The sequence below is a fragment of the Bolinopsis microptera genome, unplaced genomic scaffold, assembly GCF_026151205.1.
Source record: "Bolinopsis microptera isolate Bmic1 unplaced genomic scaffold, MBARI_Bmic_1.0 sca18, whole genome shotgun sequence".
NCBI lineage: Eukaryota > Metazoa > Ctenophora > Tentaculata > Lobata > Bolinopsidae > Bolinopsis > Bolinopsis microptera.
In genome coordinates this window covers 27,451-52,888 of record NW_026971790.1, presented here as the reverse complement: position 1 = coordinate 52,888, position 25,438 = coordinate 27,451, and the positions used below count along the sequence as shown (strand labels likewise).

The 25,438-nt window shown below is 37.8% G+C and overlaps 2 protein-coding genes across 2 annotated transcripts; both read left to right on the top strand.

Moving 5' to 3' along the window:
• The first annotated feature begins 2,056 nt into the window (after nt 1-2,056).
• LOC134825701 (uncharacterized) lies at nt 2,057-3,636 on the top strand. Its single transcript, XM_063837908.1, has 2 exons — nt 2,057-2,893; nt 3,249-3,636. The coding sequence occupies exons 1-2, from the start codon at nt 2,077-2,079 to the stop codon at nt 3,302-3,304; spliced, it is 873 nt and encodes a 290-aa protein (XP_063693978.1). The 5' UTR covers nt 2,057-2,076; the 3' UTR covers nt 3,305-3,636.
• A 3,303-nt stretch (nt 3,637-6,939) lies between these two features.
• Nucleotides 6,940-8,266, top strand: LOC134825700 (uncharacterized protein K02A2.6-like). The gene has a single exon (XM_063837907.1). The coding sequence runs from the start codon at nt 6,992-6,994 to the stop codon at nt 8,054-8,056; it is 1,065 nt and encodes a 354-aa protein (XP_063693977.1). The 5' UTR covers nt 6,940-6,991; the 3' UTR covers nt 8,057-8,266.
• The last annotated feature ends 17,172 nt before the right edge of the window (nt 8,267-25,438 follow it).

Here is a 25,438-nt window from a genome sequence, read left to right as displayed (position 1 = left end):
GCCAAATTACTGCACCGTACTTAGCTAGATACTTTAACAAATACATGCAAGAAGGCCACTTCCCCGATGAATTGAAGACTGGGAGAATCAGCCCCATTTACAAAAAAGAAGATGAACAGCTATTAGAAAACTATAGACCAGTATCAACTCTACCTGTATTCGGGAAAATTCTAGAAAAGTTAATTTATAAGAGGCTCTATAGTTTCCTTACTTCCAAGGGGATAATACATGAAAACCAGTTCGGCTTTAGGAAAGGACACTCCACCAGCCATGCACTGAACTACTCTGTAGAACATATAGAATCGTTAATTAGTAAAAAGCAACATGTCCTAGGGGTCTTCATCGATCTCTCAAAAGCCTTTGACACTCTAGATCACTGTAAACTAACTACTAAATTAAAAAACTACGGTATAAGAGGGAATGCTCTGAATCTTATCTCTAGTTACTTGTCTAATAGGAAACAATTTGTAAATGTTCTAGATACCAAATCTGATGAATTACCGGTCGAATTTGGAGTCCCTCAGGGTAGTGTATTAGGACCTCTACTTTTCCTACTGTATATCAATGATATTTGCAATATAACTAATAAGGGTAAATTTGTCTTATTTGCAGACGATACTAATATATTTGTCGCTGCCGATTCGAAAAATAAAGCATACGAATTGGCTAATGAAGTACTACAGGCCGTAAACAAGTATATGGGAGTTAACCTACTGCACATTAATATAAAGAAGTGTTGTTATATGTACTTTTCTCCCTCTAAACGTGATAATAGCGAATTAAATGCAGATATAGATAGCCAAAACTTGTCCATAAATAACAAAATAATTAAACGTGTAAGTCAGACAAAATTTCTTGGAGTAATCATTGATGATAAACTGAGCTGGAAACCACACATATTATCTCTCAATAAGAAACTAAGTAGTGCTTGTGGACGTATCTACCGTATTAAGAAATGCTTGCCAGAATCACTATATAAGCAAATATATCATTCTCTCTTTGAATCACACCTAGGTTATGCTATTTCTGTCTGGGGAGGTATTCCCAATAATCAGTTGAAACCGCTATTTATTACTCAAAAGAAGTGTATCAGGATTCTCTTTGGAGACTTTGAAGCCTATGTAGACAAGTTCAAGACATGTGCTAGAGCAAGACCAATTAATTCTCAACGTCTAGGATCTGAATTCTATGTTAAAGAGTCCACCAAACCTCTATTCACAAAACACGAACTACTTGCTATAGAGAACCTATACAGATACCGTTGTTTAATGGAATTGTTTAAGATCATTAAGTCACGAGTACCAATTTCGTTATACTACCTATTCGGCTTATCAAATAGGAAAGATAATTTGTTAATCACGCCCTCTCCAACTAATCAATTTATGTACAAATCTGCATGGCTGTGGAACGAATTTCGTAAAGTTGGGCCGATGAATTTCACCTCCCCTTGCAGCTCTGTCAAGAATTTGCTTAAACAGTCACTTCTAAGAGCTCAAAACAGGTATGGAACTGATTGGTGTGACAAAAATTTCACTGAATTCTGAGTGAGAAGTGATACTTGCCTATTATTCCCACTTACTGACTGATAATCTTATCTATGGATACCATGCTTGAATTTAGGTAAACAACATAGCACTTCCTCACCAGTCACGTTGAACGCGATCGCCGAATGATAAAACAATATGGGAATGAACGCGCACAGCATTGCGCGCTGATACTCTAAATACTGTGCGCGTTTCGTCCGGAACCTGGGGGAGGTCCCGCTCTAATATATCTGACGACAGTGATCACTCATTATGAGAACTAACCCCTGTTATATATATTGAACATTGATTGCTATCATAATTTGTTATTAACGATTTGTTCTTCCCCAGCCTCTATGATTACGTGTTAACAGCTTGTTTTATTTCTACGCTCACGCTACAACAAATGGCGACGAGGACAAAAGAGCCACTAACCGTCACATGCTGTCAAAAAAGCTGGTTTGAAAGATATGAGTTTGAGTTATTGGCGGGAGGACTGGCAGCAGAGGTCCCGGAGTTAGCTAATGACGGTTCTAACCGTGAGGCTAGAAACATGGCTATAAAGAAGAATTTAGCAGGCTTTATTGCAAGGACAGATGAGAACATTTACAAGCTGTTGAAGTCACTGACCGTAAAAAAGATGGAAGACTGCAGTTACGAGGAGTGTAAGAAACTCATTTTAGATCACTTGGCCCCTGCACCAACAAAGTTTGCTCAAAGATACAAGCTAAGAAGCTGTGTACAAGAGGATGAAGAAACCACAGCGACCTATGTTTCCAGATTAAGAACAATCGCAAATGAATGTGAGTTTGCCAACTACAACGAGGCTATATTGGATCAGCTGCTCGCAGGGCTGAGGAATCAAAAGGTTGTTTCCGAGTTGTTAACGAAGGATGACTTAACACTGGCAACCGCGGTGAAGGAAGCGTTAAGCCGTGAGCAAGCAAACAGGGAGGCTCAGTTCATGAATAGCACGTTATCACCGGGAGAGTCATCGAGATCAGTGAACTTTGTGAAACCAACATTCAAAAGAACAATGAAAAACCTCTATGGGAAGAAGGGGGAAAGTTCAGGTGGTTCGGGTGGAAAGCAGAAAAGTGGAATGCAAAAGGGACTTAAATGTAGACGGTGCGGACTTCGTGGACATATTGGTGAAAATTGTCAAGTCCGGTGTCATATCTGCAAACGTATTGGACACATCTCCAAGAATTGCAAGCAAAACAGCATTGTTCACAACATTGAACAAGGAGAGTCGAGTTCGGAGAGTTATGAGTTCGGTATGGATGAGAATTGTGAAAATGTCTTGGACAATGAGCTTTACCCCGAGTATGATCATGACAATGAGTGTAATTCAGTTGAGATTGAAAAAGGTAATGCTAATACATGTTCTTATCTGTGTGCTGATTTCTCTAAACTTACTCATTTAACTGATTCGAAATCTTCAAATATGTATGTGAGGGATAAGGTGTTTAATGCCTTTGATTTTAGTTATCTTGTTTGTGACCCCGATTCCACTATTACCACTGATAAGTCTGATTCAAGTTTAGTTTCTGATAATGTGTTACCGAATGTCAATATGATTGAGTTAAGCAAACCGTATGTAGAAGTAGAAATCAACGGTAAACTTCTGTCTATGGAGTTCGATTCAGGGTCTGCAGTGTCTGTTGTGAGCAAACGGACATTATTATCTTGTGGCTTGGCCAATTTAACACTTACACCCAGCAGGCAAACATTACGGGTTGCAAACGGACAAATCAAAACAGTTGACGGCTGTGCTGTAGTTAATGTAGAGTTGAACGGTGAAAAAGCTCATGGAATGCAGCTCTATGTAGCAGAGGACTTCCCCAGTTTGTTTGGAAGACCGTGGATTGTAAAGTTCTGTGGACAGAATTGGCTAGAGAAGCTGCTCAGCACAAAGTTAGTACATAATTTAGCCCCAGACAAATCCCAGCAGGTGTCAGTGAGCTGTGAAAGCTGCTCTGGGAGTGGTGTCGATAAGGGTGACATGCTAACCGATGGTGCGACCGTGAAAAACAGGTGGAAATGTGAAAACACCTGTACTCGGGTTGATCAATGTCGTAGTATCGCTCAGTTAAAACAGAGCGAGGTGTTTAAATCGGGTTTAGGACTAGTTAGGTAAGGGTGTACAGGCAAGTTTGGTCCTGAAGGACAACTCCAAACCTATTATGATGAAAGCCCGTAGTCTACCCTATGCCTTGAGAAACAAGGTTGAAAGTGAGTTAAATGATATGGTTGAAGCGAAGATTCTAACCAAAGTCGAAGACAGTCCATGGGGGACACCCATAGTGCCTGTGAAGAAGGATGGAGGGCAGTCAGTGCGCATTTGTGGGGATTATAAATCGAACAAATGTATCAGCACCCGACAATACCCTCTACCTACCGTGGAGGAATGTCTGAATGCTGTGCAGGGGGGACAAACGTTCTCTAAGATTGACATCAAAAAGGCTTATAATAACCTGTTGATAAGAAATGAGGACCGTGTCTTGACCACCCTGAATACGCACAAAGGGTTGTATCAATGGAATCGCTTGCCGTATGGCATCAGCAGTGCATCGGCTATATTCCAGTCATGTATGGATGACACTCTGTGGGGTGTGCCTATGACGTGCTGCAGAATTGACGATATATTAGTTTCTGGTCGAAATGAGAGTGACCATCTGATCAACCTCAATAATGTCATAAGTAGGTTGGAGCAGCGAGGTTTTAAATGTAAAACCGAAAAAACTTCTTTCATGCAAAAAGAAGTTGTCTATCTGGGTCATGTGGTGTCTGCTGAAGGGATCAAACCCGTGAAAAGCAAGGTCGAGAGTATGCTGATGGCTCCAGAACCTAGGAATGTGGACGAACTAATTAGTTTTTTGGGGGCTGTGAATTATTACAGGCGCTATTTGCCCAACTTGTCGTCTGTGATTGCTCCAATTGAAAGGCTGAGAGCTAAGAATGTAAAGTGGGTGTGGACAAATACCGAAAAGACAGCGTTTAAAATATTGAAAAATCTGCTGGCTTCTAACCGTGTATTGACCTTTTACAATCCCAAGCTTCCTCTTAAACTGGACACTGATGCTTCAATCGGTGGCATTGGCGCAGTGTTGTCTCACATTATGCTGAATGGGGATGAGCGCCCCATTGAGTTCATCTCCCGGACCCTGTCACCGGCCGAGAGGAATTACGCTCAAGTGGACAAAGAGGCCCTGGCCATAGTGTGGGCCATAAAGCGCCTACATATTTACTTGTATATGAGACAGTTTACCTTGGTGACAGATCATCGTGCGCTGGTTCGTATATTTGGCGATAAGCCAATTCCAGAGATGACTGCCGGTAGGTTAAGGCCAGAGGGGGGGGTAAATGGCACTTTTGTAGTTTTTGCATATTTGATAATAGCTACCGGAGACGAACAAAAAGAAAAAAACCGGATCAAAATCTGACCTTGCGCTTCTGAGATATCGCGCGCTCAATTTTGAGGTTTACCTGTAATTACATGTTAAAATGGAACTTTAAACGGCTGTAACTTTTTTGACCTTTCGATTCCTTAGTTGAGAAAACCGGCCAATCCCTGATCTTGAGGTTTGGTACAGTGGTTCCTTGGACAATTATCCTCACATCTGGTGCAGCGATTTTTTTTATTTGACTCTGTTCTCAAATTATGAGGTTAACCAGGTCAAAAATTCGAAAAATTTAATTGGTTAACCTCATAATTCGAGAACTGAGTCAAATAAAAAAAATCGCTGCACCAGATATCTAGATAGTTGTCCAAGGAACCACTGTACCAAATCTCAAAATCAGGGGGTGGCTGGTTTTCTCAACTAAGGAATCGAAAGGTCAAAAAATGTGTTTTGAGATAGATGCAATTTAGTGTTTTCAAAATTTTGAATATTCACTGGAATGTATCACAGTTCGTTAGTTAGGACTTTTTATACACTTAATAACGTTTGCTTGATCAGACCTGGCCGTCCCCTAAATGATTTTAGCCACTTTCAGTAGTTAATGTCCTTGTATTGTAAAAAATGAGGTTAACCAAGACTTCCTGTAAACACTAACTGCTTAAAATTTGGTTGTTAACCTCGCTTTAGACCATATAACACTGGGATTGGTTTATCAATATGTTATTATATATGTAGTAAACCATTTGCACAGTATAACGATTAAGTTTTTGAGGTTAACATGTAATTGACTGGTCAGATATTCAAAAAATGAGAGGTTAACCTCATTTTTTAGCCATTTACGGGTAAAATCTTCTACTAAAATATGGTCAGTTCAAATCACCTTTGTCACGTGATTATAGTTGTAGGCATTGTGATACCAATAGATACCTCACTTCGATATTATGGTACAGTACATAAGTAAGAATCACATGTATATTCCCTACGGTACCAAAATGTGATGGTTAACCTCATTTTTTTCATTTTCTCAAGATAAAAAAAAAGTCAATCAACACATCATCTATTTAGAAATGTGTATACCGTAAACTTACGATGAAAATAATAACTCTATCATTTGATCTATTCTCGCTATATCTAAAAGAAGAGGTTAACCTCATTTAATCACGTTTGGATATTACTTTTTCTGATAATTATGAACCTAAAATTTAGAGTTTACATTTGCTGACCGAAATAACAAAAAATTATGGCGTGTAATAAAATCTGAACCTCAATTTTATTAACCTCAATGTTGTATAGTCAATTTTGTGAAAATCGGTTAACCTCAATTATAAAATAAAGTTAATCAGCTACAAATATGTGAATAGCAGCAATGTTTTTGTCATCAAAAATTAAATCGATTTAGAAAATAATATTTTGGTAGAATTTTTTGACCCCTTACCCCCCCCTCTGGCCTTAACTAGGTGGGCTTTATTCCTTATGAATTACCAGTATGACATTCAATATCGTAATACCAAGGATCATGCTAACGCTGATATGTTATCCAGGCTGCCAAAATCGGTAACACACCCTGTGAGGGAGAGAGACGAGTTTGGTGATATGTTCGCACTGACTATGAGCGAGACTTTACTCAATGCTGAGTTAGTGGCGAACGACACTCGTAAGGACCCGATTCTGAGCAGAGTTTTGGAATACACTCTGAATGGTTGGCCGAAGAATCTGAAATGTGACGGTGATCTCAAAGCTTTCTGGACTAGAAGAGACGAGTTGAGCCATGAACTTGGGTGTTTAACTTGGGGAGCCCGTGTCGTGATTCCCGCTAAACTGAGAAGCACTGTAATGGATATTCTGCACGCCACTCACATTGGAGTAACAGGTATGAAATCCTTGGCCAGATCTTACGTTTACTGGCCACATCTTGACACACAAATCGAGGATACTGCTCGGACGTGTGAGACATGCGCCAAGTATGGTAAGAACATGACTAAAGTCGTTGACCACCCCTGGGCTAAAACCAGTGCACCTTTCCAAAGAGTACACGCTGACTTTGCGGGCCCATTCCTGGGCAGCATGTGGCTATTATTAGTAGACTCTTACAGCAAGTGGCCTGAAGTTGTTCAAATGAACACAAATACAACATCTAGTGCTACAATACGTGCTTTTAGATCCATATTCTCTCGTACAGGTATCCCAATCTGTCTGGTAACGGATAACGGACCACAGTTCGTGTCGGATGAAACTGAGGGATATCTGAAATCCTGTGGTATAAAGCACGTGACTGTTCCGACGTATTCTCCCAAATCAAACGGAATCTGCGAACGACTTGTTCAGTCGTTTAAATCCGCCCTGAAAAAGATGTCTGTAACCAGTAAGGACGTGTGCAAGAATCTGAACGATTTTCTGCTAACTTACCGCAACACACCCCATTCGTCTACTGGTCAAACACCAGCTGTGTTAGCGTTCAACAGAACTCTGCGATCTAAACTACACCAAATCAAACCAACCGATCGGATGAGGGAGCAGGAATTGCAATCTGAGAAACTGCAAGTTGCAATTAACGAACACCCCAGAACTCGAGAGTTCCGGGAAAATCAGCTCATTTTCGCCAAAATGGACGACAAAAGCCACTGGGAGCAAGCTAGAGTAATCAAAAGACTCGGTGATAATTCGAACAATTACGTGGTCCAACACGGAGACAGGATTGTAAAGAAACACGCTGACGCAATAAAACCACGACACACCCCCGTTATAAGGATGGAACGAAAAGCAATCACTAGTCCGCAAAAAACGCTGTTAACCAGAGAGATAGCTCGCTCTGACATTAAGTTCCAGAAGCTGCATGAAACAAGGGAAAGACGGAGAATGAATGCACTAAACCTAGGAGTTCCGAACGGCAACAGACTTGAGGCTGTGGCGAAACCAGCGTCCCCAGTCAGGGATACCTCACCGTCTAAAGTGACTGAGCGTCCTCAACCGAAAGTTGCTTCCCCCCTGAAAACCAACGACAAGCAAGTCCGGGTGTCTGAGTTGTCCAAACCTACAGCTACAGGTGGTGCACCCTTACCTGAACCGCGTTTGAGACCAACCAGAAGTGCTAAGAGTGATGCTATCACTAAAATGAAAACCATGAGTTAGAATGAGTAATCACGAACTGAAATCATTGTAAACCCGTATGTTGTAATATTTGTCAAACCGCTGTTTTTATCACATTTTTAGAGTCACTCATTATTTTAAATTTTACAGATTTCCTGATTTAACTTATGTATTTTAATAATTCGACAGAGAACGTGGCTAATCCAATTTTATGGAAATATAAGTTACAAGTTTTTAACGTTTAAGAAGCAAAATGGTGCTAATTTTGTCCCGACCTGTGGGGAGAAAGTATTTTTTATGTCTGTTTTCTGACAGTTAAAGTTAAAGACCAGTTTGGTCACAAAAGTTGTTCCAGATGTATGGAACGCGCGGCGACGTTAAGCTAGTCAGCGCTAAAAAGTGACAGTCCTCCTGACCTCAATTTTGCGCGCGCGCCTAGCTCCTCGTGTTAAACGCGAGCGCAGCTAGTTGTATCGGCCGACTAGCTATAACTTGCCGAAGGGAGATTGTTATATATATTGAACATTGATTGCTATCATAATTTGTTATTAACGATTTGTTCTTCCCCAGCCTCTATGATTACGTGTTAACAGCTTGTTTTATTTCTACGCTCACGCTACAACAACCCCGACCACTTTCCCGGTCGAACCGTACCCAAATCAAACTAATTTATGAACCACGTGTATAGCCAACGTCCTTGCGGTGCTGAGCCGATGTAAAACTCTTCTGTCTCTTGTTAATATTTTAGTTGTACTGTGCATAAAAGTGTGTAGTGACAAGTGTGTAGTGGTAATGTATATTATTTATTATGACGACGCGATATTTATAATGCAGAATTAAAAGCTGCTTTCGATATGACTGGTGGTGGGCTCTCTCCGGCGGGACATAGATCTATATAGGGGGTACCCGGGGTACGAGTTAACGAACAGTGTTCGTGTCCTTCCACAACCCCCTGTTACCTGTGTTTCTGTCGGGGTAGCCTAATTCATCCGTTAGAATCGCAGAGTTAGCGGAGCTCATGATATCTCGCGACGTATGCTGCATGAACGGTGCAAGACTTGCGCCGTTTGTTTCAGCATCCAGTTGCGAGTGCTTGCCCATCGAAAACATGATTAGTGATTGTGGATTTTATTGATATTACTGATTATCCATCACATTCAGTATTAAAGTTATCCATTATTTATTTATTGACATCCTTCAGTCTCCAAAACGAGGTGTGAAGGTAAATTAACTTTGAGCCTTGTTTTGGCGACTGCTTAATCGATGGGCAAGTAGGTATTTGTTTTTTAGCAGTGTTGAACATTGAAACAATTATAAAATGTTTATTTTTATCTTATATAAGTTATAACGTACAATATGAATGACATATGCTATAGTGACGTAACATATATAGTGCAAAGAATTAGTAACTTGCGAGATGTGATTTAGTGATTGATTGAAATAAATTTTCGTGCACATACAGAATGAATGGTTAATAATTTAATATATATGTAGACCAAGGTCTGTGCACGGGATGCTTCCTGGAAGAATCCAGTTCTTTTAGCGGGGCACCCTACCTAAAGCCAAATTGAGATATAATAATCATATTCCTAAGAAATAATCAGAAATCGAATACCAATCAAATAATATGATATATATGAGTAGTAACCATATTTACTATGCAAAATGCCCCAACCACATAGTGTAAATTTATATAGAATTCAAATTCCGTATCATCATTAAACCTCAATACCTAGTCAATATAATAGCCCAAGCAAAATTAAATAACTTCTTATATACCTTACTGTCATACTACAAATTAATTAAACATTTGAAATCTGTTGACCAGAGAATAAATTTCTAAGCCTAATGCAAGTGAAATAATTTAGATGCAATAATGAATGCCTAATGTGAGTATCATTTGTCAATGTCCTTGTAAAAGTCTGTACAAGAGATATGAGTAACTAATATAGAAGAAAAAACAGGAAGTTGTCGTCTGTTGTAAAATAAATAAAATATCTAGAATATAGATTAGAATATAAAATAACATTCAGTCAATGTGTCGTCAATAAACTGTACAATTATCAAATGTTAAAACTGGGTGATACAGTCACCAAAAATAAATACTAAGTATGATAAGTTAATAAATTAAATGTGGTCTATAAAACTACCACTAAGTGTAATAGGTCAATAAATTAAAAGTGGTTTATAAAACTACCACTGTGGGAACCCCTTCTCCAGTTAAAACATGTCAGTCATGTGCAAAATCAATCAGAATGGTAAGGTGGTAAAAAAGGGAATATCTTTTCGATACATCAATTATATATGCCACAGATTTAAAAGAATTAGAAGTTACTTAGTTATCGTCGACTATGATTGCAGTGTAAAATTTTTCATATGAATTGTCGACGGTATAATTAGGGTCTGTTGTTATAGATGATAGTAGCTGTTTCTTATACGAATCACTAAAGCTTTTAACATCGGGCAGATTTCGTAGATCTGTTGGAACATTATTCCAACATTTTGCCCCCAAGTATTGAAAGTTTTTATGTGATGTTGATCTATTGACATAAAGGTTGCAGCTTTCGCCGCTCCTACTACCTCCTGATATGTGGGCAATTCTCATAAAAAGCGTCATTTACTCCCTCGAATTTTCAATCTCATATCATTTCATTTCAGTAAATAACAAAACGTTGATTCAAGCACCAATTGATTGATAAACGTTTGAAATTTACTGTGTCATCACTTTTAACATGAATAACTTAAAAACTGATTATCAATTTAAATAATTAATAAAAAAACAGGCTTTTTTCAGAGGTGTCAGCACTTTGTCCTGTCCGTGACGCCTGATTCTATCCTATGTAGTACCGTTATTTATGGTCCAATTTCAATGGGACAAGAACTAACATATTCCTCCTTGGCCAATTTATCTATGTGACAAATATGAATTAATTTGTACCTAAAATGTTGTTGCAATTAAATTATTTGTGGAGAATAATTAAAGGTGTCGTCACGTCCGTGACGTCCGTGACGTCCGTGACGCGTCCGTGACGCCTGAAAATGAGTCACGGACGTGACAATGTCTTATTCTGTCACGTCTGTGATGCATCACGGACGTGACTATGGCTTATTTTGTCGTGTCTGTGACACTTTTTTTAGAGTTTCTAATTGAATTCAAGCATTAGAACTTCCTTGATACCTCAATTAGAGTGTTCCAATTGATTCTATCAGGTATACTAAAACCTCAATAATCATTTGGGAATACAAATTAACTGAAGATTTATCAACATTTTCATGCATTCTCGTCGATTATTAGGTAACACGATAATGGATTTTTAGGTATAATTAGCATAAGTATAAGAAATACCTCAGCTGAAGGTGTTGTAAGCCCAGAACCGTAAACTGAACCAGGTAAGTTGTTCTAATAAGTTACATCCTTTCATTACCACATTAGTGAGTAGTATCCCGACCTATCACTCACAATTTACGACCTATCACTCACAATTTACGACCTATCACTCACATTTTGCGACCTATCACTCACAATTTACGACCTATCACTCACAATTTACGACCTATCACTCACAATTTACGACCTATCACTCACAATTTACGACCTATCAATCACGATTTACGACTTATCACTCACACAAGATTCAGAACCCCTAAAGTGGCAAGTCACAAAGTGCTATGATAACACAATATCCATGGTACAAAAGTGCAAAAAGCTTAATCGAGGAACAAAACATAGAAACATGGAATGTAACCGGATAGGAAGTGGAATTATCCCATCAATTTGTACAATGGTACAACTATAACACTCATTTGTGGAATGTAGGAGGGAGGTGAATGGTGTTCAAGGTTGCCAAAATTTAGATTTCAGCTACTCTAAAAGTGCATACAGACGGGACAAAATAAGAATTGTCCTGTCCGTGATGTTTTACGGACGTGACTATTCTTATTCTGTCCTGTCCGTGACAAGTCACGGACGTGACTATTCTTATTTTGTCCTGTCCGTGACCAGTCACGGACGTGACAATTCTTATTTTGTCCTGTCCGTAACCCGTCACGGACGTGACAAAAACGTCACGGACGGACACCCAATTTAAACACTGATTGGTCAATTTAGCAGCTAAAAAGTCTGCAAACTGCTGACACTACAATGATGTCCAATAGAGATCTTTATAAGCTAACGCATGATATAACTTTTATAGAAATTGGAGGAAAAAATTTCTATTAGTGATTTGTGACGCTTTTTATGAGAATTGCCCATGTAACTAAATTTGTTCATAAAGTTTGTAGGACAATTGTCATGGATGATTCTAAACATATAATTTGACAGATGGAGTTGTCGTCTAAGATGGAGTGGTAACCATTTCATGTCTCTATAAACATTAAGGCTGCTCTCTGTTTTTGGAACGTTGAGAGCTATTTTGGCTACCTTTTTGTACAGAGTGTCAAGTTCAGCAAGTTTTGTTTTGCCAGCTCTACAATAGATCGTGTCTAAATAATCGAATTGTGGCAACATGAGTGCATTGGCAAACATTTTCCTATATTTAATGGGTAGCAGTGCTTTACTTCTATACATGGCACCAATTCTCTTCATGACCTTCCTAATAATATAATCTACATGGCTTTTGAAGTTTAATTTACTATCTAGAATGAGGCCAAGATATTTTGTCTCTTTGCACTCCTTGATTGTGAAAGTTACCTCATTACAATCAATGGTTATTTCATCATGTTGGTCAACAGAATCAAACAATAGAAATTCAGTCTTCTTTTCATTGAGTGATAATTTATTAACACTGAGCCATTTAAAGATTGTCATAAGTTCTATTTTCATGTTTATAAATGTGCTTCTGCAGGTTTGATCAAAGAATAGTGCACCATCATCTGCAAATAGAAAGGGCTTAGATAGGTTACAGGCATAAATGATGTCATTTATGAAGATACTAAATAATATAGGCCCAATGATGCTTCCTTGTGGTACACCACTCAGAACTTCTAAAAATGAGCTTAGATTGCCATTGATCCTAGTGCATTGATATCTACAAGATAAGAAGTTCTTAAACCAGGTTAAAGCAATGCCACCAATTCCATAATATGCCAATTTTTGAAGCAATATTTCATGATTCACTGTGTCAAAGGCCTTCTTAAGATCAAGAAAGATGATTCCTGGTTTATAAGACTTAGATTTACTCATATATATTTCGTCCATCAGATCGTACATCAGATAAGTTGTGGAGTGATTTTTCCGAAAGCCATATTGATGCCGGATGAAAAGTTTGTTCTCTTCCATGTAATCAGTGAGTTGCTTGCCGACAAAGTATTCTATAAGTTTTCCTACAAGTGGAAGGATGGATATTGGCCTGTAATTATTAGGATCATCTTTCATTCCTGCCTTATGGATGGGAGTTACTCTAGCATTTTTACAAAGGGTTGGTACAACACCTGTATTAAGGCTCAGATTGACAATGTGGGTCAGTGGCTCAATGTGGTACAGCTTGCTTAAGTAAAAATAGAGGCACATTGTCATATGAGGCCTTGTCAAATAATTGAAAGGCCTGGTAAAATATTTGAAAAAATTATTTACAGTAGATTATACAACTTTTTCTTATCTCGAGGAATAATATTCGAAAATCAGTTCGGCTTTAGAAAAAACCACTCGACAAGTCATGCTCTTAACTACTCCGTAAATCACGTCGAAGAAAAACGGAATAATAAAAACCACGTATTAGGAATATTTATCGATCTCTCTAAAGCATTTGATACCTTACCATTTGATATGCTACTTAAGAAACTTAGTAATTACGGAGTTAGAGGAAACGCACTAAAGCTGCTCTCCAGCTATCTAAATAATAGATACCAGTATGTTAGTGTACTTGGTGAAGAATCAGAGCCTCTCCCAGTTAAACTAGGCGTACCTCAAGGATCCGTTTTGGGCCCCTTGCTTTTTCTTATCTATATAAATGACATCTATAGATGTAGTACATTAGGAAAATTTGTACTATTTGCAGATGACACAAACATCTTTGTAGCTGCTGAAACTAAGGAACAAGCATACAAAATAGCGAATGAAATTCTCGACTCTGTGTGCCAATATATGCGCCATAACCTACTGCACATTAATGTTAAAAAATCTTGTTACATGTACTTCTCGCCTACTAAACGTAAGACCATTGATAATACTGAAAATGACTTGAATCTAGAAATTGATGGGATCCCGATCAAACAGGTTACTGAAACGAAATTTCTAGGTGTAATTATTGATGACAAACTGAGTTGGACACCTCATATCGAGAAACTAACTAAGAAATTAAACAGCATATGTGGCCGTATTTATCGAATAAAAAACTCCCTCCCCAGCCAGCTGTACAAACAGATATACCACACTCTTTTTGAATCTCATCTAGGATACGGTATAACTGTATGGGGTGGTGTATCAATTAATAAGCTTTCACCACTATTCCTTGCACAGAAGAAATGTGTCCGAATCTTATTTGGGGACTCGGAAGCATTTAGCGACAAGTTTAAAACTTGTTCTCGTAGCAGGCCAATCCAGTGCAGTATAAACAAGAAAGGTCAAATATCAAATGAATCAACTATACCTCACATTAAACCGTGTTCTATATGTATCAGCTTGAGGAAGACTGGTGATAAACAAGCAAGGCCACATCGCTGCCAAATACTTGGGGCAGAATTCCACTCTAGAGAATCAACAAAACCTATTTTCCAATCTAAGGAACTAATGACAGTACATAACATATATAGATACAGATGCATTACTGAAACAATGAAGATAGTGAAGAGTCATCAGCCCATATCCATGTATTCTCTCTTTAAGAAGTCTGAGCTCAGAGATGACAGATTTGTGACACCACACTCATCTCACAATTTCGCATATAAAGGGGCAAATTTATAGAATAGGTTTCTTGAGCAGTCAAATGCACGTGGTAAAATAGGTTCACTAGGTTCAATTAAATCCCGATCGAAGCTTTCTATCATGAAGGCTCAACACCAACCTGACAATATTAACTGGCAGGACTTAAACTTCAACACTTTCCTATGAAAAGACCCCCATTTATATTTATATATTTTAGATTTTACACCTGTCACTCACATCATATATGCACCACAAAGAAAAAAGATTCATTCAATCATTACATTATACACTCACTCCACCACACATGCACACAAAACATTAAAGCAGGTTACACGCGGGTGTAACGTTCACTTTATCCGAAGGGAAAAATAATACTTTACGTAACGCGCGATTTACGTCTTAATAGCTAAATTATTCAAGTGCTATTTGTCAGAGCGACACAAATGCGCGAGCGTTTGCGCGGCTCACCTATCCAACACTCTTGTTTACATCGTATCAGGCAATGGTTCAGTTTAATTATGGTAAGGGCACAGCCTGTCAAAAACCCTTTTCGCATGATCCGTCGACACCGCCTGAAGGTGAATGCATAATAACGGATCATGAACGTACGGAATCAAACGTTAATAAGCTTGCAGCTTCCGATGAAAATGTATTCAACTTTGTGTCATGCTTGAATTGGTTTTGGACCTCTTCAATGCTTTTAATTTATTTATTATTGTTATTTGGTATTATGAGCTGATATGTATATATACATACGGTATCTAAAATTAAGCGTATAGCGAGCATATTTAACAATTTTTAAGCAATAATGTATTGCGAGCAGCTGTAACTTAAATATCGCATAAAAATCATATAATTATAACACAAAACTAAAATTTTATTGGAATCTAGGTTAAACTAAGATAAAATTAATATCAGCCCCTTCGCCACTCTCAGCAGTCAACCAGGGCTCATAAAAGCTTAACAGCGCCTGGGTCCGTTCACCAACTGTGCTAATGTGAGTGGCGGTGTGGTAAAACCCATTTTAACAGCGTGAATATTTCTCAAATATAAGCGCGCTAGCTGCTAGCATACTTGTATCATTTAATTTCTAATCAAATTTATTCGGATATATATTTATTGATTATGTATTGAATTGGTGATAAATAATAAAATTGTCTTTTCTCAAAAAAAAAAAAAAATTGTCTTTTCTCTCATTCTTGAGCGTTTCGACATACATTAGGATATCAGTTTCATTTATTTCTTGGAATCTATCAAATGAGATATTAGAAGTTCTAGGAGGTAAAAAATCAGTAAAACTAACTCTTTCAATATTGGGGGCCTGATTTTGTAATCTTGATCCAACATTAGCAAAATGAAAGTTAAATAGCTCAGGATCATTCTCATTGATAGTTTGACAATTAGTTGTACCAGGGGTCATATTTGATGCCAGTTTGATAGTTTTCCATATCCCTTTAAGATCATTCTTGGCACTTTTAACTTGTAGATCATCGATTACATTAGCCTTTTTGCAGGTTTTAGCTAATTTATTTCTAATATTTCTCTGAATCTTGTAGCAATCCCAGGCCTCATTACACTTTATACATTTGCTACATGTACCACATTCATTGCAATTTCCATTGTCTCTCTTATCCTTCTTTTTACGGAATTTCTTTAGAAGAAAATGTGTATGATTAATGGCATTTAAAAGTTCAGTAGAAGGTTTATGTATGAACTTTTCATGCCTTTCTATGGTCTTGCAAGGGAAGAAGGTTGCATATGCCTGTTCAATATGATGACAAAGGCCAGCAGTGATAGCTTCAACATCTGTACTTTCCAATAGTGGACTGTAATCAGAACAGGTATCTAGATAGTCTAAGAATTGTTTAACATTACGTTTACAATGATTTCTAATTTCAACCTTCTCAAATTTAGGAACTATAGGTACTTTACAATCTATCTCACACATAATAGCTTATTAAGATTCATCTCATTTAGGGAAAGTATGTCTAATTTATGATCTCTAATAAGTTGGGAAAGTTCATTACTTTTAGCTAAATTGAGAAGCCCTCCTTGAATGTTACAATGACCAATGCAGAGGTTGTGAAACCTATCAGCTGCATTATTAAAATTTGTCATCTTGTGAATCTTATTAATTCACAATGGAATGAATAAAAGTTGTAAAGTTGTGTTTAAACTAAAAAACAGAATAAAAGCAGGTTGTATTTGTCTGGATGTCGTACTGTAAAAATAAAACTGATGGTAGGAGTGTTATGTCAGTATTCAGCAGTATTCTAATGGTGTGCATGATACTTCAAGTGCCTTGCTAATTTAACTATGCCATAATCATTGAGATGGACATTATCCTCTCCATAACCACTAAAAAATGACGATTTTCTAAAGCCTTTCTTATCACTAAACAAGAAACGATTTGTCTCGGTTGAGAGCAGTTTTACATAGGTGTATTTTCTTTGCAGATTTGATATACACTCATTGATATCAGTTATAACCTTGTTTCTAGAGAAACTCTCCCGAGGTAATAAGTTAACAATTTTAATATCAGCTCCAGGTGCCCACTTGTGAAGGAAAAGTACAAGTTTTTCAATACAATTGTTTGAAACGAAAAGTTTGAAACGAAAGAAACGAAACGTCATTTGTACCACACATAAGTACAATGCTTTTCACATTATTGGTATTAAGAGTGTCTTTTCTTACATCTGATTGAAACCGTTCATTGATTGCATTGGCTGTGGCACCAGGGTAGCTGAATACATGTGCCTCATGATGTTTGGACGATAGCTTTTCTCCCTCTAATTTGGAGAACATACTAGAGCTAATGTAGACACACAAAGATTTACCAGAATGTTCTATTGATCTAGTCTTAGGGACCGAGGGTTCAGTGTTCTTAACTTGACTGGAAACATCAGACAGAGTAGATAAGGTTGCGCTGCCATCAATTAGGCGCAGAGTAATGCTTATTCTCATGGTTTCAGACTTGTCCTGGATGAGGCTGTGTTCAAAGCTGGTCTGGGATTGTCTGGTCATATTCATTATGTCACCATGGGAGAGGGTGAGGTCAGCAATATGAGCTCTAAGTTTGGATCTAAAGCTTAGGACTCTAGTAGCCCCTAAAGAGATGGTGGAGATCATGGAGCCTGGTGAAATTGACCTCTCGTCATCCGAGTGAAAGGGAATTCCTTGCTGACCATTTCTATACTTGGTAATCATAGCACTATTGAATTTCAACTTTGGGAACTGTGAGCGTAAGTGTTCTAAAATAGACTTTAGGTATGGATTGTCTGCTACTGGCCTTGTGTTATGAAAGCCTCCATTGTAAGCGTAGGGAAAGTCCCCGTAATATGCAACTGCCCTATTCTCAAACTTATGAGTATAGTGGGTTTCTATATCTAACTTGGCAGTGTCAACAAACTGAAAAACTCCTCGACTCAAATCTTGGTATGGATTGATAGAGTTGGTCACATCATTGTCACCATTTACAGAGTGTTTGGGATTTTCCAAATTGATAATTTCTGCTGAATGTTCACTGTCTTCTGCTAATTTGGATAGCTCTTGGGTTAACTCAGAAACAAGATGCGAGGATGACCTATTACTGAGGGGAACATTGATAGAATGTTCACAGTGATCAGGTACCTGGGGCAACACAGGGATAAGTGAACCATCGCTGAGGGGAACTTTGAGTGCACTGTCACTTTCTGATAATTGTTTATAGAGAAAAGAAATTTGCCGACGAAGACTATCATTCTCTCTTAATAGAGTTAAACAATTTGAACATTTATCAGTAGGACAAGAGCCGTTGCTGGGGAATTTAACAGAATTCCCTCGATATCTCAGATTGTAATGTCTTGAGCCAACTGGTATTCTAGACATAGTTTATCACAAAAAGATGCTACTGTTCGAAATTTAGTTAATGATTAAAGTACCTTTGTAGCACTCCGGAGGATAAGGATAAGTGATGTCTGATAATCTTTAGGTGATAGATGGGAGTAAACTGCTTTAAAAACCGATGTCTGATAGTCCTTAGGATGTCTTTAAGATAACTTTATCGTGCAACAACCATTTACATTGACATACAACCTGTAATGGTCGTTACATTTACCGAGGCATTAGTTCCCACTGGGGGTCCTCAATAAATGTATTTAATTGTAGTTGTGAAAATAGTTTAAAACTGATAATCGACGTTAACATTTTGCAGTTTACAGTTGCACAATGTTGACGTCGATTGTTACTAACATTTATCTGAATTTAATACAAGTACATGTCACATATAAATTGGGTAGCTGAATGAAACTCGTGCCTCAAAATTTTCCGTTATTAGCATTGCAGTGTCCACGCCCTGTACTGCGTTAACGACCGAAATTTTCCCAATATGCAATTATTATTTTGCTTCTAAAATTCTCTGATAATTAATAATATATCGTGACATGTAATTGTAAGATAACAAACCTCGCGCGCGCGGCGCTTACATCTGCACCTGAGAATCTCTCAGCAACGTGTGGCTGTCTGCGCGGCGGGCTGTGTATTGTGTATATAGCTGAATTTAAATTTAGATTTATTTGTAAATGTATAATAATATTAAATATGTATTGATTGTTTTGTGGTAAATAAAATTTTTGTTTTGCTAAATTTTTGTTTTGCTATAAGCTAAAATGTACTAATCTTTGTATTCTAAATGGGGAAAAGAAGAAACATTGTCAGTCAGTCGAGAAAGTTGTCAGTCAGGCTATATGGCAGCTTTGTAGATGTTGTGACTATGCTAGTAGTGGTCCCAGGCTTGCGACTGGAATTGCGGTGTTAAATCGATTTAATGGTATACCAACGATCCACCTCCCACTTGTTGTTTGGTACTTAGCATTAATAGTGTTAGCTGTCATTTACAGCTGAACCTAAGGGTTAAATTTAAATTACTTAACCTTTTGGTGCTGTATAAAAATAACATTAATTAATTATTATTATCATTAACTATAAAAATAAAATCCACAAATTCACATCACAACAAAAAGCAGTTTAGACCCACACCCAACAAGTAGGTAGTGCGCCGCGCGTGCCGACTGTGGGATGGTTTTTTAGCGCTAATTTCGGCCAGCACAATTTTCTTCAAACAAATAGATATTAAGTATTCTTCCCGACCTCTGATTGCAACAAAAATTGGTAAGCTTACTCATAGATTTACAAGGAAGGTGTCCGAAAAGTTTAAAGCATATCCAACCATCAAACATTATGTTACAGCTAAAAGCAGCGTATTTTGCCCCATTTTGATCACTATATCAACTCCGATATCCACCAAATTTTTCGGACAGTTGTAAAAGCCCTATTGGAAGGTCGTCACCAATTTTCAGAATGATCTCATTCAAGGAACTGAAGATATATCCAAATAATACGACAAAAGACAACGAATTTGGTCAAATTTTGTCAAATTACGCGACTTTTACAGCTAATTTTGCTCCAAAAGCCGCGCACCATCAAATATGGCACCTAGGCAAAACTCACTGATCTTTCCAAAAAGGTAAAACAAATTTGGTATCGTGAAAATTCTCACAGTCTCTAGAAAACAATGGTAAAAAAAATTTTTAAATCCGAGCAAGTTTATTTTTATGGTGCACCTCCTACAACAAGCACTCCATGACCTTTTATGGTTCAGGAGTGTTGATCAGGTTAAGGTTCAAATCACTTATCGCCGTGGGTTGAAGAGGTCTGGTACCTCTGTAACCCCTGATAGAGATTATACAGGTTCTGGGTAGTCTGTGTCTGACAAATGACATCACATCACAATACCGTTGGCTAATCTTTTCAGCGAGATGTTTTAGGAACTGTGAAGCCTCAAACGGCATTCCTCCTGTAGTACTGGACACCAGTGGCGTGAAGGGAGCATTTTCTAGATCTTCAAATGATCATAACTCGGCTTAATCGTGAACAATCAACTTGACATTTTGGGAAATCACTTGAATGTGGCAAACCAAACCCTCTTTAATCAATGAAATTTTACGAAACTTTCAGAAATTCTAAAGTAAAAAAGTAAAGTAAAATTTATGACATCACATCATGACATCACATCATCACATTATGTGAAGAAATATATACTAAATATTTCCCACCAAAATTAATTATTTATCAAATCAATATTCTTAAAATTTATCAAATTAAAACATTATCCTATTTTAAAAGTTCATTCATTTTAAAAGTTCTAAGTTTGAACCATATCTATATTTTTTGAAATTATTGTCTTGATTTATGCCAAAGTTGTGATCCAAGGTTGATTGCTAAATGGTATCTTATAAGGCTGTTTAACTTTATTTGTTTCTAATCTATCTAGTGACTAATTCTTACAAGCAACTGACTCCTTTTGCCAACTGCCTTTGGTTTAAGTAATTGAGATAGCTCAATTGAGGTCAGCATGCTAAATTATCCGAGCATGCTAAATCACTATACAGTCAATATGCAATATTCGAAATTTTTCTAAAAAGGCCCCTGACAGTTGAAATCGGGCGCGATTAGATTTTGACTGTTCTGACAGAATGGTCGAGATCTAATCGCGCTCTTTAAAATCTACCTGATTCGATGTATTTTGGTTACGAGAAGCATTATTGCATTGGATGGGCGCTGCCCATATTACTGGGCGGCGCTCAGCCTGTCATTCCGCCGAATCTTTATTAACATAATAGCCTGGGGTCTCCAGGTAAATTAAGCAAAGCAACGATCTCGTCAAATCTCTTCGATGCGAAGCAAGAATGCTATAGTTTGCGCGGCGCGTTGAAACGGCGAAGTCCTCCAACACGGCGCTTGTTTTCCGCGCGTGCTTTTTTTCGCGAAAATTTTTATTTTTTGGCCTATAACATATAAATTTCCAAGCGTGCTAAATCACTCTACAGTCGATCTTCGATATTGTTCTAAAAGGGCCCCTGACAGTTGAGACCAACTTCAATCGATGTATTTTCGGACGCTGATTCTGAATCACCACCATGACATTTGTCATACGTTGTATGACCCGCCGCGCACGAGTGCGCGGCTCCCCCTGTATCGTCGAAACTCTATAGTGAAGCGACCGTGGGGGTCACCACGTGATACAACATGACATAGGGGTAAAATGCTCCCCTGACGAAATATTGGCGAAAAACTGTCTTGATCACGTGATATGACCGTATAAGGAAGTTAGTTTAATTTATCGTTAGGGTTAGGGTTTCAGCATTGAGCATATGCTTTTAGGAAAACAAATTTTAGGAAAACAAATTTAAATTTTGGTATTTATTAATAACAATCAAAACATATCATATTATAAAAATAAAGCCGCGCGTTGGTTGACTGCCTCAGTAAGGTGAATAATATAAGCTCGAAGGTGCCCTGCGCATTTACAGAACCTCATGCGGCGATCACATGATCATGAGGACCTGTGAGCGTCAAATTTAATTTAGAGTTTTTAGAAATCATACATCATTACGAGTTACTCATGCTTTTTTCATTTTTATAGGAGTGTAGATTGTCAGGTATTTCATTTATTCATACTTAGTCGGTTTAAAGCTGTTATATTTATGTTTAGAACTCACTATTGTTTAAACTATGAAAGCAGAACGTAGGTAATGGACAATATACCGACGACAATACCAAGGACCCAAGTGCCACAATGACTTTTCCGGATCCGTTTTTACCGAGGGCTTATCCACCAGTTACTCATGCTGCAAGTATAGTCTGATAATATTTATTTGTTTTATTCTATAACAAGCATTCTGTAAATTGGAGTGTCGTATTTATTATAAAAGAGCTAGCCAACCTCCGCATTATAATCTTTTGTGTGCCAAGTTCGTTTATAAAATCTTATCATATAATAAAATTGATCCAATAATCTTAGATGAACGGTATATATATCATAGCTCATCGTTATTAAAATCCCAATGGATGAATTAATCAAGTAATGTTCCCTTCCAACACAACTAAACAACAAACAAATGCTTGCTCACCAGTGGTGACGCAATCGTAGGGGCATGCAGTTATTTCGGATAACTCTCACCCCGACGACAGCGTCGAAAAATAATCAAATTATGCATTTGCGCCATACTGGACACATTTTTTACTTAATATTCTACAGTTAGTAGAAATTAGTGTTATCTACTGCAGTAAGCTTAACTGGCGAGCAAGCATCGTCCCACTAGGCCGGGACGAAAATACCGAGTCGAATCACAGAAAGTTAACCATAAACTAATGGAGTCTCGTTGGTGTTTAAATTTTAATGTAGATAAGTGTATGGTCATGCAAATTGGTTCTTGTAATCCTAAGAATCAGTACTTGTTTGGTGGTGTGCCTTTGAGATGTGTTGAAAGCGAGAAGGACCTTGGAGTTGTCTTTAACACCAGCTTCAACTTTGAGGGTCATGTGAGAAAGTGCATTGCTAAAGCTAATAGTACCATTGCCTGGCTTACAAGAAATATTATATCGAGGGAGAAAAGCGTTATGCTGGGCTTGTATAAGTCTTTAGTAAAGCCTCATATAGAGTATTGTTCACAGGCATGGGCTCCAATGGCTAGGCATGGAAACTGGTCACTGATTCTTGAATTGGAAGGTGTTCAAAGATCGTTCACCCGTATGATTGATGGATTGGGACTCATGACGTACAGAGAGAGACTGGATAAGCTGAACCTCACAACCCTGCTTGAACGCAGGGTTCGTGGAGATCTCATTGAGATGTTCAAGATCCAGGAAGGCTTTGTGGGTTATGGTTCCGATTTATTTGGTCGTTCTGGTAGGACCGTTGCTGCTAGATCAAAGACTCATAGATTCACCACAAATGAGACTGATTTCTTTGCCCAAAGGGTCTTGCGCTATTGGAACAGTCTACCACCACTTGTGAAAGCTAGTGAGTCAGTTACTGGTTTCAAGAGGGGATTAGATGCCTTTCGGCTTCATGGATATCAAGCTAATAAGCTTGGTCATCACTGGGAACTTTCATATGACATCTTTGATAGGATAGATGTGTCTGTGTCTAATAGGAATAGTTATGTAAGTTATATGAAAGATAATCCATTGGTAGCTAAGAGGAAGAAGGTTAATATCAAAGGTATTTAGTTAAATTTTTTAAAAGTTTGTAATTATATGGTTTCAAACGTAAAGTGTTCATTTTCTATGAATTTCTTTTTGAGATGCCCAGAGAGGCATTATTTATAATGTTATGTTATGTTATGTTAAATATAAGAGCTCGGACATCGACAAAAATCACACACTCCAGACGACGGGGGAAGAGAGGAAGGAAAGCTGCTGGGCTCAACAAATTTTGTTATGGATTGGGTTAAGGTTAGGGTTGGGATCAGATGAGAGGGTTAGGGTTTCGAATAGTCGTTCAGGACCAGCTAGATAAGAGAAGGGGTTGAAAAAGTCACGTGACAGTCGAGTGTAGAGTGATTAATCATCATTCATAAATTTCACTGTTTCAATTAATATAAAGTTGTAGGTTTATAACCTACCAGGACGCGCGCCGAATTGGATTCGTCGACTTCACCTAACCATGTGCTTTCGCGCCACTGCGGGCGCGCTTGTTTCACAAGTCAAGAGGCGGGCGCACGCTACTGCAAGCGCAAGGGCTCTGGATAGAGCAAAGCGCGTCACGCAGTACGCGTATACACATGGCTATGTGAAATGATTATGGACATAAATATAATAGCCTTAGTCCTTTAAACTCTTGTAATGCATGCAAGAGGCCCACATACAGCTGGACATTATCGTATTGAATTTGCATTATTCACACTTAGAGGCAACTTTTGGTACCAAATTTATCAAAATCAAAGACAACAAAATTCTGTGCCAACTCATGGCGCCTATTACATATATAAATCGGTTTCTTGCATTTTTAACCGGGTAAAATCAGTCCAATCATTTTGAAACCACTTTTAATCGATTCTACGGTCAAAAATACGTCTAGTATGGTGTATATGGGGTACCTAGCGTATCGAGCAGACAATGCCCGTAAGAGCCTCTACTAATATTAATAGACTATTAATGATTAATCAATTTTACACCGTAGTATAAAAATCGAGCACTAAAGCAAATATCGTTACATTTTCACAATAATACGTTATGAAATTTTGTGTTATTGTTGCATTTTAGAACATGACATCTTTTGCCTCTATTTGATTATTGTTTTTGGAAAACAATTTTATTATTATTTACTATGATTTCATGCATCCAAATTGATTTGGGGTTGCATGCTTTATCCCTAAAAAGTCGAATCTGTACTACGTGACATACTCATGTACACTGAGAACCTAATCAACTAGTTGATTCTTGTGCTGTGCCATATCACGTGATCTGATAATCACTCAATCAGGTTTACTGATAAACAAAAATGCTTGAAAACTTCGTCATTTTGTCTCTTTAATTCACATCATTTTTTGGATCAGTTGCAGCATTTAATGATCATATGTAATATACTAGAATAGAGTTTCTGGAATGTTTGCAAAAAAATACAGGTTGATTCAAATAGAATGTTGGGATTTAAAATGGCGCTCCATCTTTGCATATTTAGATAATAAAAATATTTAAAAATTAATTTTGGTCAAATGGGCATGGGCATCAATGAGCAT

Excerpts from the sequence above, each read along its gene's own strand:
- LOC134825701 (XM_063837908.1), top strand. The coding sequence starts at position 2,077 with ATGGCTATAAAGAAGAATTTAGCAGGCTTTATTGCAAGGACAGATGAG. Across the intron at positions 2,894-3,248 it reads TTCAGTTGAGATTGAAAAAG|GCAAACATTACGGGTTGCAA; the intron begins GTAATGCTAATA and ends TACACCCAGCAG.
- LOC134825700 (XM_063837907.1), top strand. The coding sequence starts at position 6,992 with ATGTGGCTATTATTAGTAGACTCTTACAGCAAGTGGCCTGAAGTTGTT.